This window comes from Notechis scutatus, chromosome 2, assembly GCF_049901735.1.
Source record: "Notechis scutatus isolate UNSWTSFEM ecotype Mainland chromosome 2, rNotScu1.2, whole genome shotgun sequence".
NCBI classification, from domain to species: Eukaryota; Metazoa; Chordata; class Lepidosauria; order Squamata; family Elapidae; genus Notechis; species Notechis scutatus.
This window is the reverse complement of record NC_142010.1, coordinates 200,783,418-200,798,918: the sequence shown is the minus strand read 5'-3', so window position 1 is coordinate 200,798,918 and position 15,501 is coordinate 200,783,418. Positions and strand designations below refer to the sequence as shown.

Below are 15,501 nucleotides of genomic sequence, written 5' to 3'. Positions count from 1 at the left end.
CAGTCGTTTGGGTAGAGTTGTCTGAAAATTGACTCAAGACTTCTTTTAGACTTTTCTTGTTTGTCTGAAATGAAAAAGTCACTTGGATAAGCAGTGAAACCTTTCGAACCAACAAGAAAAGAAGTTCTGATGCCACAACTCAACTTCTAGATACTTTGATGAATGGAAGCACACCTTTTATTCTAGGCTACTCTTGGCCCGCAATACTTTTAGCAAAGAATGCAACTCTGTAAACTTTTCAATAATAATAATAATAATAATAATAATAATAATAATAATAATAATAATAATAATAATAATATTTTTATTAGTCACAGACCAGCATTGTTTTTCTATAGCAAAAATGCATTGTAACAAATCCTTCCATTAAACCGAAGCTCAGTTGCTTTTTAAAAATCATCTCCCTCCTCCTCCCCCCCCCAATTTTCCATCCCTCTCCTTCCCGGCCAACCCACCCTCATTAGTTTAATTTGAGTTAATTAAGAATAGTAACTGAACTTCAGTCTCTTATGTGTTAAAGCAGAACAATCCCAGAAACAGAAAGACGCAGACACAGCTATGTGGTCTTATTGTCTCAAGGAGACAGAAAACCAGCAGGCCTTCCTTTATCAAGGCCACCATCTTTCCAATACTTAATCTGATGAGTTTAAAAATGTCCTGCAAATATATCATCTAGGAAAACAATCTTTCCATGTTTCCTTTCCCGCCCCCCCCCCCAGCTCCCTTGCCCAGTTTCATCGCTGGTCAGAATGAGTGAATTGGACTGACATGGAGGTGATGGAAAGAGAGAAATGGTCTGAATGTCAAAATGACAATGTATATTACATGGTTAACAGAATAAATGGTATGTGGGTATTTTCATCCTCTATGTCATAAATAAGGTTTTTGTTTTTTGTGGGGGAGTTTTTTTTTGCCATCTAAATGTATTTTAGTTTCTTTCCACTTAGTGCTTGCTTAAATGATCATTTTCAAGGATCAGTCTTGGTAAACTGAGCTCGAATAGAACTCTTGATAATCACTTGTGTGTCTGTAGGCATAGGAGTGGGTGTCTATATATCTATATATATATATATCTATATATGTCATGAATGTTATTTTGTCGTGTTGACTGTAGACTCCGGGACACAGTGTGCTGGTCTGCTATTAATGAGGACGTGCATCAGATATACAGACTAACTTTGAAGTAGAAAGGTAAAACTTATTTACTATGGTTTTGTGTGTGTGTGTGTGTGTGTGTGTGTGTATTGTTTTGGGATATGAGAAAAAGTGATAATCATATTCTTTTTTCAATTTTTTTTAGCAATCTCAAAAGAGCTCTTTATTGTCTATGGGAAAGTTTTAAGAATGTCTTTTTGCTGCAAAGAGCAATGCTAAGACATTGCGGGGTGTCATTTTATATTCAAAATCCACTTAAGTTATATTGAGTATGTGATTGATAGTGAAAAAAGCTTGTTCGGCTTTGCCTCTTTAATAGAAAGTACAGAGGGCCAAAATGCAGCAAGAGATATTCTATGCTTGACACAAGGAAGAAGACAACAGTCCTTAGCTTATAAAAGAGGCAGCAAATTCTTATAAAGAATCTTTCTCTTGAAACGTAATGAAACTAGGATTTTCTGCTTGTTGCTTTTCCAAATCTGTAATGACTAAATTGAAAATAATGGGATTTGTGTGCGTGTGTGATGAAATCCGAACACATAGAAATCATTATTAAACCAGATGAAGAAATTGATGAACATCTTTACTTAAAAGAAACATGTTAGACATAGTTAGAAAACTCTTGATTATACTTTTTAAAAGTTGTAGGCATTTTACATAAGAGGATGCTGCAGTTAGCCTTTAAGTAGTTTGTTTCTTTGTTTCATTTTTAGTTTTCACAGACTGGTGCTTTGATTTAAGAAAACATTAGATTCAGGCATGCACCTCAGTCTGAAGAATGCTAATTATTAGTTGAATAAAATAGAAACATATAGAATATATCCCAGTAAAAACAGCAGGACTTATTTTGAGATAAACATGTGGTAATTGTTCTATTAATAGAAATAAATAGATTGAAATAGAATAGTTTTCAATATGTGAACTATTGTGCCAATATTAAAAAATATATAAAGCAGTCTGATACATTTCTAACTCTATGCTACTATACTATTTAGAAATAAGTATTGATAAGTAAAACTAATAAAATTGGTCATTTGCTAAAATAATGGGAAGTTTATTATATTAATTCTAACTACTGGAATGCTTATCCTTAAGATTCTTCAAATTCCACCACGATACAAGAGCAATTGCTTCCCATTAATCAAGATATAAATATTATTCAAAAGCTGTAAAACTGGCGATTTGTTAGTGTTAGGTGAAAAATAACATTTACATGCCTGTCCTAACAGATTAATGACATCTAATTAATGAATGAACCTCACAAGGCATAATACAGTTGTATTTAGCTACTTTAACGCATTAAGTAAAACATTAAGAATATCCTTTGAATATTGCAGGCACTAAAATATATAATACTTTGCGGTTTCAAAGGAAAAAAAGAGTACCATACATTTTGATAACTTTTAATTCCATATCAAAATCTTTAACAGTGCAATTCTATATGCATTTTCAGAAATAAGTGTCACTGAATTATTCCCAAATAACTTTATGTCCAACTGCAGCATGCATATGTGTGTTTATTGTCATTTGCCTGTGATTATTACCATTTGAATTTTAAGTAAGACAAACAACATTTACCTATTTTCCTTTCATAATTTCAGTATTTTACATTTCCATTTTGACCAAATATAAAACAGAATACATGCTTAGATTTTGTTCATGGACACCCGTATACAATTTCATCTAAAATGAAAGATTCTATGCTTCCTTTTTACCTTCAGAGGGCTGCATTATGTTATCCAAAATTAATCTTCCTGTCCACTTTCAATTAGTATGATTACTGTAAATATTTTCTTAATGTCGGCAGTACAGAAACTTCTGTTTTTAAACCATACACTATTTTTTGCGTCTCCTGCATGTAGTTTCATAACATACATATCCCATGCTAAATATACACAGCAATCTGCAATACTGGAATCAAGCCATCAGTTGAATCTTATACTGTAATGTTTCCACTTTTAAAGGCTTGCTGCCATTTCATACTTTTTGAATAGTTTGGATTTTAAATCAGTTTGAAATACACATCACCAAATTTAACAAACATTTCAACAGTTTATTGATATTTGTTGTAGGTATTTTGTTCAAGCAATTTGCTGAAAGGCAAAAAAAAAAAAAATAGTAAAAAAAATGTACTATTTTAACCTTTTCACCAGCAATTATTCAAGTGATTGATCTTTCTAATAGACTTGGCTAAAGATAAAGAGGCTCTAAGTTCTAATGCAAGAGTCATGCAGGCAGATTTTGTGGATCCTCCACTCATAAATCTATGTTTAGCATTGTTGGTACCCATAGTTCATTCATGGCATAAACCTAGTATTTTATTTTACTCAGAAATAAATCCTTCTTAGTCCATAGAGTTTGCATTTCCAGTTTGGATTTCCATTGCCTAAATTATATAATTTCAGAGTTACCTATGCATATGCATCTTCATTTTTATAGGCAGCTGTAGTAGGTCTTCTAGTATTAGTAAATACCCAAATACCTTTTAAATCAAAACCCATTTGCCCAGAAGTATTTGGGACAGTCTTGTTCCAAAGGTGATTACTGACCCAGGTCAGTGAGTGTCTCTGGAAATGTCATAGATTGAATCAGGATTTTCTGAATGCAAAATCAATGGTTGTCCCAAGACTGTTGAATTCAGGCGTGTACATTGATATAGGATTGTTATTCACGTATCCAGTCTCTCTCTGGTCAGGAATGGTCAGCTTCTACTTGAATCCACCCAGTAAAAGACTGGTTCTTTTATCCAAATGTTCTTCATATTAGAAGATTCATATTTGAACTAACGCTCTGCTAAAATTTGTCCTCATTGCCCACGTCTTGGCTACCTTCTGTGTGATGTCCTTTCAGGTGCTTGAAAAAAGAGCTACTGTTGCATATCCTCCCCCCTTCAATCTTCTCTTTTCAAGGTCAAATATTCCCAGTTCCATAAGTTTCTCTTCAACAATGTCTATTCCCAGATCATCCTCATTCCCTCTCTTTGAATCTCTTAAAGTTGGGATCATTCTTAAACTATGATGCTGCACTATGGACATAATAATCAAGATGAGTTATGACCAATGCAGAATAAAGTACAATTATTACATATTTAACTATATCATCCTTACCTGAATTAGAGAATAGAGATTCCAGTTTTAGTAGGCTTCTATTATCCTTTGGCCAGGGTGTCTATTGCTTCCACTGTGCTATTCTAGAAAGACTACAATTTATAAAATAAGCATTTTATAGATGAGAAATCATAGGCAAACACAAATGGCTAATATATCACAAGATACTAGAATTTTGTCAAGGAAAATGTAAAATAAAATCAAGAGAAGAACTGGTAGCAGAGAGGTATGATTGCCAATGGTTCAATAATGGATAATTACTAGAAATATTTAAAGTAAACAAAAAAAAGTGGTTCTGAGTTTGAAATAGAATTGTGTACAAAAGATGTAATTGCTAAAATGTCTAAACTAATTGAAATTTGAAACAAAAGAAGAACAAGTGAAAGAAATGATAAAGTAGACTAAAATGTTAGTTATGATAAACTGATGGAATAATATAAAAATATTTATTTACTTATTTATTTGTCAAGCAATTATAAGATAACTGTATAAGTATAAACATAGTTATGAGTACATGAAATGGATACATATAAGAAAAATAAAAAGAAACAATAGGACAGGGACGGTAGGCACGTTGGTGCGCTTATGCACGCCCCCTACAGACTTCTTAGGAAAAGGGTGAGGTCAATAGTAGACAGTCTAAGGTTAAAGTTTTTGGGGTTTGGGGAAGAAACCACAGAGTCAGGTAGAGTATTCCAGACATTGACCACTCTGTTGCTGAAGTTGTATTTCCTGCAATCAAGTTTGGTGCGGTTTACCTTGAGTTTGTATCTATTGTGTGCTCTTGTGTTGTTATGGTTGAAGCTGAAGTATTCATTGACAGGTAGCACATTGCAATATATAATTTTATGTACTACACTTAGATTGGACCGAAGGTGGCATAGTTCTAGATTTTCTAGATCTAGAGTTTCAAGTCTGGTGGCATAAGGTATTCTGCAACAAGTAGAGGAGTGGAGAACTCTTCTTGTGAAATATTTCTGGACTTTCTCAACTGTATTAATATTAGATATGAAATGCGGGTTCCAGACTGATGAGCTGTATTCAAGTCTCGCAAATGTTTTGCATGCTCTAGTTAGTCGTGTGATATTACCAGAGAAAAAGCTATGCAGGATTAGGTTAACAACTCTTAATGCCTTTTTGGCTATGTAGTTACAGTGGGCTCTAGCACTTAGATCATTAAAGATGAGTATTCCAAGGTCCTTGACAGAGTTTGAATCATCAACAAGGTCTTGACTATTCAGCTTGTATTTTATTTTCTGATTTTTTTTGCCAATATTTAAGACAGAGCATTTATTTGTTGAGATTGGAAGTTGCTATTTCATTTCTTTTTCTTAGTTTATATCCATGTGTATTAGTTTTATCTTTCTTTTAAAAATATTTACTAAAATATATGTATAAAAAAAGATTTACAGAACTTGCATAGACTCAAGGTTGCTAAACAATCTACATAAAACATAAACCACTGATAGCAGTAACCATAGATAAAACACCCACAATAAATCATGACAAATATAAACAGTTTCAATAACCATTAGAGCCGTAACTTCTATAATATCTTTAAAATTAATTCTTCAAACTTCCACCTAAACTCAAAAGTAGCCAAGGACTCGTGTATTGCTAATACATAAAGAATGAGCATCAATCACCAAATTCTGTCCTTCCTGGTCTCTGGAAGCCCCAACATACATCTAACATACATCTAACATCCCAAAGCAAGGTCTTCCATAATGTTGATTCCTTACAGAAACCATTACCTCCTTCTCTGAGCCTCTTTGATCTCACTAAAATGCTGCATAAATCAGAGAATAGTAAGGCTGGAAGAAAAATTGGAGGTCTTCTACTCCAATCCCCTGCCCAAGGCAGGTGTCCTTATTCCATCCCAGACAAATGGTTGCCCAATCTTTTCATAAAAATGCCCACTATTCCACTGGCAAATTGTTCTCACAGTCAGAAAATTTCTCCTTATTTCCAGGTTGCATGTCTCTTTAATGAGCTTCCACCTACTGTTTCTTGTCCTGCTTTCATGCACTTTGGAGAATAAGTCAGTCCCCTTTTCCTTGTGACAGCTCCTGAAGTATTGGAAGATGGCTATCTGGGCATGTCAATTATGGTTAAAGAAAAAAAGTCCTGCAGGTTCTTTGGTGCCAAACCATATATGGTTTTATATGTAAGTCAAAACAGCACTTTTTTTGGGGGGGACCAAAGGTCTGTGGATAGCCAGTCCACAGATTCTTCAGGTGTAATGTGTTGATGATGATTAATACTGACACTAAGTGGACTTTTTTTTTTTTTGCTGGAATCTGAAATACAAAAGGATTCTATTCTTCTATTTTACAAAAATAAAGTCATTTGCCTGCACAACATACGATCCCAACTGGGACCAGAATTTCCACTGCCAAGCAAGGCGATTGGCAAGTGAGTCCTGCTCGATTTCATGAGCTTTTTTTTTGCCACAGTGGTTAAGCAAATCACTGCAGTGTTTCAGTAAGTCATGGGGTCATTAAGTTAATCTGATTTCCCGCATTGATTTTGATTGCCGGAAGCTGGCTGGGAAATGGCAATCACGTGACTCTGGGATGCTGGCAACTATTGTAAAAACACACCAATTGCCAAGCACCTAATTTTGGATCATGTAACCCAGGGGTGCCCAACCCCCGGTCTGTGGCCCAGTGACAAGCCACAGCGCATTCGGAACTGGGCCACAGAATTGGTGGGAGAGTGTGGGTGCACATATGCCCACATGCGCAGCTGCATTTGTGAAAGCAGCACAAGCATGCAAAACCATCCTCACTTCCCTCTCCTGCCACCGATGCTGCCTTCTCTGCCAGTCTGCCAGACAGATTGGGGGACGCTGATGTAAGCCTGAGGATGCTGTGATGATAAGTGGAAGGACCAGTGATAAATCACTTTTTTTTTAGTGCCGTTGTAACTTCAAATGGTCACTAAAGGAATGGTTGTAAATCAAGGACTACTTGTGTTATCGTTCTTATCTCTTAGGTATGTTGACCAGCTGTTTGCATTATACTTAGTCAATACCCATCACTCATAGTTATATAAGGCTATCAGTATTTAACAAGGTACAATGAAGTTGTATAAAAGATGCGATTTAGTGGCTGCATCTTATGCAAGTACCTGAGAGGTATTATGATGTCACAAGCATGTGTTGTTATTGTCTCACTTAGATCACAGGAAGAATGAATTAATGTAACGATTCTCTCTGTCTTCCAATACCTTGTCCTCATATGATCATGCAGCATTCAGTGTTCAGGCCAGCATTTTTGGTGGAAGGGCCACCCATGCCTTTGACAAACACTTGTCAAATGTCCTGACAATCCTATTCTCCCCCCCCCCAAAAAAAAAAACATTAGAAGAGAATATTTGTAGCTCAGGGTTAAAATGAGGGATCCTTAATGCTCCCTGGGCTTTTTGGTTTTCTTGCAGATGTTTCATTATCAAACTAGGTATTATCATCAGTGCTGATACGTCTGCAATAAAATCACCAATTTCAAAGAGCATCAAGAACCCTACAACCGAAACATTGTTAAACAACTGAAAAAAAAAGTAAATAACTTGCACTTGTGGGATTTATGTAGTGGTATTTTGAAGTTCACCTTCTTTTACTCTAAAGCATGGATTATCACTAAGTGGTTTACTCCTGCTATTAACTCCTATCCTAAATTAGGGAGTAATTTAGAGAGGTTATGGAAGCACTGAAATGAAAGCCAAAGAACTGAAATGGAATCTGAAGAAAATGAAAGTTTTTCTGATGCAGAACATTTAGATGTAAACAGTTGATGAGCCACAGATTAATAACCTGGAAATTATCTTCAACTCTTCATTGTTGCTATGACTCCAGGTGTACTCAATAGCCTGAAGTCGCTTTTAATTTTGATTGCTGAACCACCTGCCATTATTTCTAGATAGCTATATTCTGGGTCTGATAATTCAGCACTATTAATTGCAAATTAATGTTGTCCTTAAAGTCAATTCAGAAGCTTCAGCACATAGAGAATCTAATGTATATTTTTAGATAGCTATATTCTGGGTCTGATAATTCATGCACTATTAATTGCAAACTAATGTTGTCCTTAAAGTCAATTCAGAAGCTTCAGCACATAGAGAATCTAATGGCTATATTTTTAGATAGCTATATTCTGGGTCTGATAATTCATGCACTATTAATTGCAAACTAATGTTGTCCTTAAAGTCAATTCAGAAGCTTCAGCACATAGAGAATCTAATGGCTATATTTTTAACTGTTTTACTAGATTAGTTCATGTCATTCCAGTTTATAAACCAACCAACAAACCAACCAGAACCACTGATTTAATAGTCTAAATTTGGGACACAAATATTTGAAAAAACACCTTTTCTCATACTAGTTTGCCTATATCTTAAGATCTTCTACTAGACACTTATTACCGTATAAGAATTCCTTATTGAAAATGTGTGGTTTTTTTTATAATGATACCAATGAGAAAGCCCATTCTGCATCATCTTATTTCTTTATTTGATTTGTCAATCGCTTACAAGATAATAGGTATAAGTATAAACATAATTATGAATACATTATTTATACATTATTTACATTAAATAAATTAAAATAAATTAAAGTAAATACATTATTTACTTCTTAATTTAAGTAGTTGACCTGACACCTAATTTAGACTGTTGTGGTGTTAAAATGTTTCTTTTACCTTGGCCATATTAATTTGCATAACATCTTATTTGTATAATTTGGATTGTTTCCTGAGATCAATTTTATTATATCCGTTGTACAATAGTTTTTAATTGTTCTCATAAATGGAATCTCATGTGATGAACCAGGGTGGAGGGTTGCATGTATAAACACATAATTAACCATGATTTGATTAGGTGGCATCAGGTTTATATCCAGACTTAGTGACCACATAATATAGATCAATTTTCTCCAAGATGATCTGTCCCTAACATGGTGATTCAGGATTTCCACAATAACTGAATCCATCTACCTTCATGTTAGTCAGCTTCTTTTTCCTTCCTCCTTTCCCATCATTAGAGTCGCTTCCAGAGAGCTAAGTCATAGCTTAGCAATGTATCAGAAGCAGGCGTCTATGGAGATTCTCAGTCATCCAGGTTATAGTTGTCTTAAAGGTGCTTTTTTTTCCCCTTCAAAAGGCAACTGTGTGCTTTTTTTCCTTGAGGAAGAAGAAGGAAACATTTCGCTTTTCATCCAGGAAGCTTCATCAGTTCTTGAGTGTTCAGCATTACAAGACAAGACAGAAAGACTTGCATAAACAAAAGTATACGCTGTCATCAAGAGAAAGATAGGATATTTATATATAAATAAAAAGTAAATATATGCAGTAGCCATACCTATTTCCAAACCTTGTACCATTTGTCACATCTGCATTATCATGTTGGTCGCCTTGTTTTTAACCAACCTCCTGGGGCACTTATGACTTAGACCCTAGGATAACTTTATTGTCACTTTAAAAGTATACCAATCGGCATACATTAAAATGAAATTTCATTGCATACCTCTCTCACCTCCTCCAATATACGCTACATAAATATGATGAATAAATATGCATAAATATGATAAATAAATATCAATAGACAGATATGGCGGATTTATTACCTTACACTGAGCTGGCTTACAACAATGCTATACACACTAGTACTGGATATTCCCCAAGACTTTGTTCCGATACCAGTGTGCCCTCAGGAAGTGCCAGAAGAGGTGGGGTTAGAAGAATGGATAAATAACATGCAGCAGGTGTGGGGAACGGTACAGTCAAAAAACACAGTTTAGTCCAGATGTATACAGGTATATGTGAAAAAAACGAACCTTGAGAGTTTACCAGACAGATGGCCTAGGGAACAAAACTGTTACAGAACCTGAAAGTCCTGCTAGAAATACTTTGAAACCTCCTCCCAGAGGGAAGCAACAGAAACAGACTGTAAAGTGGGTGTGTGGGATCTATAACAATGCTTTTAGCTCTAAGCACGTAGCGCTTATAAGCTAGCTTCCTATAATCTTCTCAGCTATCCTTACCACTCTCTGTATGGACTTTCTATCTGAGGCCCTGCAATAATATGACTTTCACTCGTATTGAAAATAATGTTCTCAGATGAATTATTTGCCTATGTCTCACACCACCAATGGAAACACAGGTAATTCTTGACTTACAATTGTTTACTTTAGAGACCATTCAAAGTTACAACAGCCCTGAAAAAAGTGACTTAGGATCGTTTTTCACACTTACGACTTGGAAAAACTGGCATGGATTTATGATGGTTGCGGTGCCCCAGGGATTCCCTTTTGCGAAATTCTGACAAGCAAAGACAATGGGGAAGCCAGATTCACTTAACAACACGGGGTACTAAGTTAACAACTACGGTGATTAATTTAACAACCAGGTCAGGACAGATTGTAAAATGGGGCAAAACTCACTTAACCACTCACTGTCTTCTTAGCAACAAAATTTTGGGTTCAATTGTGGTCATAAGTCGAGGAATATCTGTAAAATATTGCAGAGACATAAAAAGCTAAGGATTAAAAAACCTTGACGTTTTTGAGGATTAAAAAACCAGATGCCAATCATCGGAATTTCTATCTACTTCTAACACCCAGCAATCTGAAATAACCATATTCACAGTGATCTGATTATTTCAGTAGAGTTGCATCTGTCTGGTTTTGCAGTTCTTTTCTGTTCTTTTCTGCAAGCAAAAGAATGTGTGTGAACACCATGTATGCAATTAGACATAAAGCCTTTCCCATAACATGTTTTAACAATATTTTGTATGCTTTGGATTGTATCCATTGGGCACAAATCAAGGAAAGAGGCATCTAAGTGACTTTAAAATCAATAGGATTTGAGTCCACAATAATTTTTCCACATTCCATTCATTTCAAGCACATGTAGACATATCCACCTTTCTAAAATTGTCTTTTCATTTGTTTGGGAAAGTGATTATGACATTTCTTGCACAATAAAGTTGCTGGCACAATGAAATCTAGTGCTCTTTATATTTTATAGTCAATTCATAAAGTAGACACCACTATTCTATATATTAACTTTGAAGCAAACATTAATTGGAAAAAATTGAATACACAGCAAGGCGTTACTAATTAAGCAGCCTTTACATAGATATTAATTCCCCATAAAGCTACTTAAAGTTGAAAGTAACTGTTCTGTGTTAATATCTGCTCTGTATAATTCATCTATTCAGGTAAAATTGAGGTTTCTTGCCCACATTAGGTGAATTGGATTCCAAAACACCTATGAAAGTTTGCATAAGGAAGGGAGGTTTCCCATTATTTCGGTCTTTGCTTAACCCAGGGGTCATCAAACTTGAGAGCTTTAAGACTTGTGGACTTCAGCTCCCAGAATTCCTCCTCCAGTCATGTTAGCTCAGGAATTCTGGGAGTTGGAATCCATAAGTCTTAAACTTTCCAAGTTTGAAAACCCTTGGCTTAACCTCTTAAAAGTAACAACAACAACAACCACAACCACAACCACAACAACCCTACTAGAAGTTGGAATGATTCCTGATCAGTTAATATTGGGGCTGTCTGTTTTAACACAATGCGTAGCGTGAAGACCAAATGATTAAGAGGCTGTGGGCCAGATGTATCATAAGGCAAACAACTTTGGGCCAGGCATCCTTGTGTTGAAATGTGCAGAGCTAAGGACAAAGCTAAATATACAGTATAAAGCCTTGATAATCTGTCAAGTTGCCACACCCTGCATGGAGTGTGGAGGGGAGCAGGGAGAGGGGAGGGGAGAGGAGAGGAGAGAAAATTTCCCATATACAATTTACTGGGGCTATTACCTTTTTCCCAGGCAGAAGTTTGCTCTCAGAACATCCCTTTCTACATTAATCTTCTTTGTTAGGAGAGGGAATACTTCATTTATTGTATTTTTATTTAACACATAAATATGGACCCTCTTATCAGGAGATAGGATTTGCTGTTAAGTTTTCTCAGAGTTTTAAGATGTGTAGACTTCAACTCCCAGAATTCTCCAGCCAGCTGGCCACCCCCCAAATTGATTCTGGCTGATCTAGAAATTCAGAGTTGGCCCACCCTACTTAGGATTTAAGTGAGGACATCTGGAAGTCTAGGGTTGCAGGCAGTTGAGAGAAAGTGGAGAAAGTGGGTCAACCACTTCTTTCATGCCAGAAAATTGTGTGGAACTGTCACCCACAAACAAGTACAATTCAGATAACCTTAATGGTTTTTACTCAGCAGAAATTAAATCCTCTGAATTTATCAGTCCTACCTCTAAAATAACGCACAGAGCTGCTGTAAAAACAACACACATACATATAGAAGCCAAATTTCTTGAACCTGAAATAGGCTTTGATCCAGAAAATTTCATGCCATAGTACAGTTTTTCTTAATCTCAACTTTTAAGAGGAGTGGACTTCAACTCCCAGAATCCCCCAGCCAAGTATGCTGTCTGGGGACTTCTGAGAGTTGAAGTCTTTCAACCTTAAAAGTTGTTGAAGCTAGAAAAATACCAATTATTTTCGAGGTGCCGCAAAAAGGTAGGTTTTATTTCCCCAAATGGAGGGAGTTAGCTCTTAAAGAGAGTTTTTGTTTTTCTCTTACGGGATATCTATTTTTAATGGACCAGAGTTCTCTTCTCTGCAGCTTCTAAAAAAGAAAAAAGGAACTACATTTTTTTTGTCATGCCGCGGTTAGAAGAAAACACGGAAGATTTAAATAAAAACACGTGTATTTTGAAATAACTTCAGACCTTCGCAACCGAACGCTTTGGATTAGAATATAAACTACTTTCTGGGGTGGGAAAGATTCGGATTACTCGCCGTAATTCATACAGACTTTTGCCCCTGAGCTCTTTCTTAACTGTTACACTTTCTTTGTACTTCCCCTTTACACACACACACACATACACGTTGCTGTGTGGTGGATCCTCCAATCATAGTCTTCCATGCAAATATACTATAGCCTCCTCAGATAAAAAAAGGCACAATTAAACCTAAGTGCTCAGTGAAGGGAAATATCAGTGATCTTTTTCTAAAGCCAGCTTTCACCTGTGTTGCAGGAACCGCTCAAACCATGTCAGCTGCAAAGACGTTGCCTGCACCCCTCAGTGATTTGAAGATTCAATATACTAAGGTTAGTTCTATTTATTCTGGCTAACTTTACTCAAACCACGATCCTCAAACTGTGCATATTCTCGTTCTTGCTTCTGCTTCAGATTCTGAAAGTGAGTTGTGGATTTATTCTCGTGCTCTCCTCCGTCATCTATTGGCCTGGTGATAGAGCTCTGGAATCATTTTTCTAACTCTAACCCCAGAAGGTATAGCAGAGAAGCGAAACAAGGTTTGAAACTGCATTTAAATTATCAAAAAAGGCGTTTTAGGTTTGATGTTAAATGCAGGCGCAAAACTACATGTGTGTTCTTGGAACTGTGCCCTGCTGGACTGAACTTCTGTGTGTTTACATTAATAAATCTCACTAGGTCTCACTAGAACTTAAGTGGGAGTTGTGAAATGGAATAAGCATAGCTTATTAAGTGGAACTGTAAAAATTCCGTAATGCTGTGGTTGTTTGACAATAAATGGTGCAGAAATTATATCCATGATCCCACAGCTGTCCATTAAGCTGAGGGTTGTGAGAACATGCTAAAACTTAGAAGATTTGGTTTCTCAGATCAGCGAAGGGGAGGGGGAATAGAATATATGAACAATCAGTGAAACTTTGATGAACTGTGATTTTGCAGTTTGAATATAGAAATACATATTTGAGATACTTTTCGTCAAAAGAATATAGATATAGCTGGACAATAAATGATTAGAAGCAGAAAGCAGCCTCTGCCCACAGAATTACAATGCCATGACATTCAAATAAGTAATCAATTATTCTTCACCCAGTTAAACTGGAAAACGTAGAGGTGGGCAAATTTGTACTCTAGTGTTACATGAAGTGGAAAACAATTCACTCTTCTCAAATAAGCTCAGATTCAGAATGTTACTTCAACTGGAGCTAATTGGGCCTGAAAACATGAAGTTTGGCTAAGTCCACTGCAATCAAGCTGAAGAAACTTATCTGTGACAGTTGGCAACATGATCCACAAACCAGTTGAGCGATGAAGTCTGAATTTAAACCAGGGGAATAATTCAATGGCATTCCTCTGGATAGGAGATGGATTTATAATAATATTACAAAAGGATTTGACTTACGCTGCATGCACCAGAACACATTATGTAGTTGCTTCATTCCAGCAGAAGTATTTTAATGCTCAGAAACTTCTTCCCCAATGACTAGGACAACTATGGTGTATTCCGATTTGTAGTGCAGGTTTATGATAAAGTTTTGCACTCATCCTATCTGTATTGTTAGTTGCAATGTGATTTGCAGTGTGCTTCCCAGTCTACTAACATTTGAATGCATAAAATACAGGTGGACTTGGATGGAGGTGAATTGGATTTATATTATAGTGCAGTGCAAACTTTTCTATGTCCAGTCAGAAGAAAGGACTTTCAATATTCATGGGATTTAAGAACAAAGTAGATTTTGAAAAACAATGTAATCTCAATGCCCTACGAAAGGGAAGACATTCTTGAAGAAATTAATACTGCTTTAGATTTTTCGTATGTCTTTGAAGACAAGCTTGCGTATCCAGTCAAGCACCTTTCTATAAAGAAATCTGCCTCGCAAGCACAAGTGTCTAGTAAATTCTTTCTCTGTTCATGCAGAAATAGATAAGAGGAAACATGACATATTATTCTGGTTAACTTTTCAACCAGTTCTCTCTTTCCCCCCTGTTTTTCTTGCACAAGACCAATTGCTGCAAAATACCTCTGAACTTTAGCCGGTAGCTAACAGAACCCCCTGAATTTTCAAAGGCTTTTAGGTGAGTCTGGAGGGGTGGGAGGAAATGGTGAAAAACAGCTCCCTTATCCAGAAGGAGGGCTCTACAGGAATCCAGATTTGAAGGGCTAAAAGTGATTCAGAAAATTTCTGGCAGGTGTACTCTCTGATGTACATTTTGGATTCTTGCATGGGGTCATCAAGAGGTTCCTTAGTTGTCTCTTTGTATTTTTATTGAGCATGAGTATAGAAGGATCTTGGAAAGAAACCAATGCTCTCATCTCGATATATCAGGATTTCCAATATTACAGGCATGTGCACATAGTATAAATAAGGCTTGATTGTTTAACTTCATCTGGAGAAAAGGTTAAGAGATATTTTTACTGAATGTTAAGCTGCTTTTAAAGCAAG

At 36.0% G+C, this 15,501-nt stretch overlaps 1 protein-coding gene across 3 annotated transcripts in view; it reads left to right on the top strand.

Annotated features, from left to right (window-relative positions):
* Positions 1-15,501, top strand: part of ALDH1A1 (aldehyde dehydrogenase 1 family member A1) — an 88,268-nt gene that overhangs the window by 31,085 nt on the left and 41,682 nt on the right. The window contains exons 1-2 of one of the 3 annotated variants that reach the window (XM_087957813.1): positions 811-844; positions 13,319-13,392. In XM_087957813.1, coding sequence (XP_087813939.1) covers positions 826-844; positions 13,319-13,392 — 93 coding nt within the window. In that variant the 5' untranslated portion in view covers positions 811-825. Of the gene's footprint in view, positions 1-810; positions 845-1,119; positions 1,192-13,318; positions 13,393-15,501 lie in introns of those variants that run through there. The other 2 variants (XM_026675240.2, XM_087957815.1) reach the window with 2 other exon arrangements.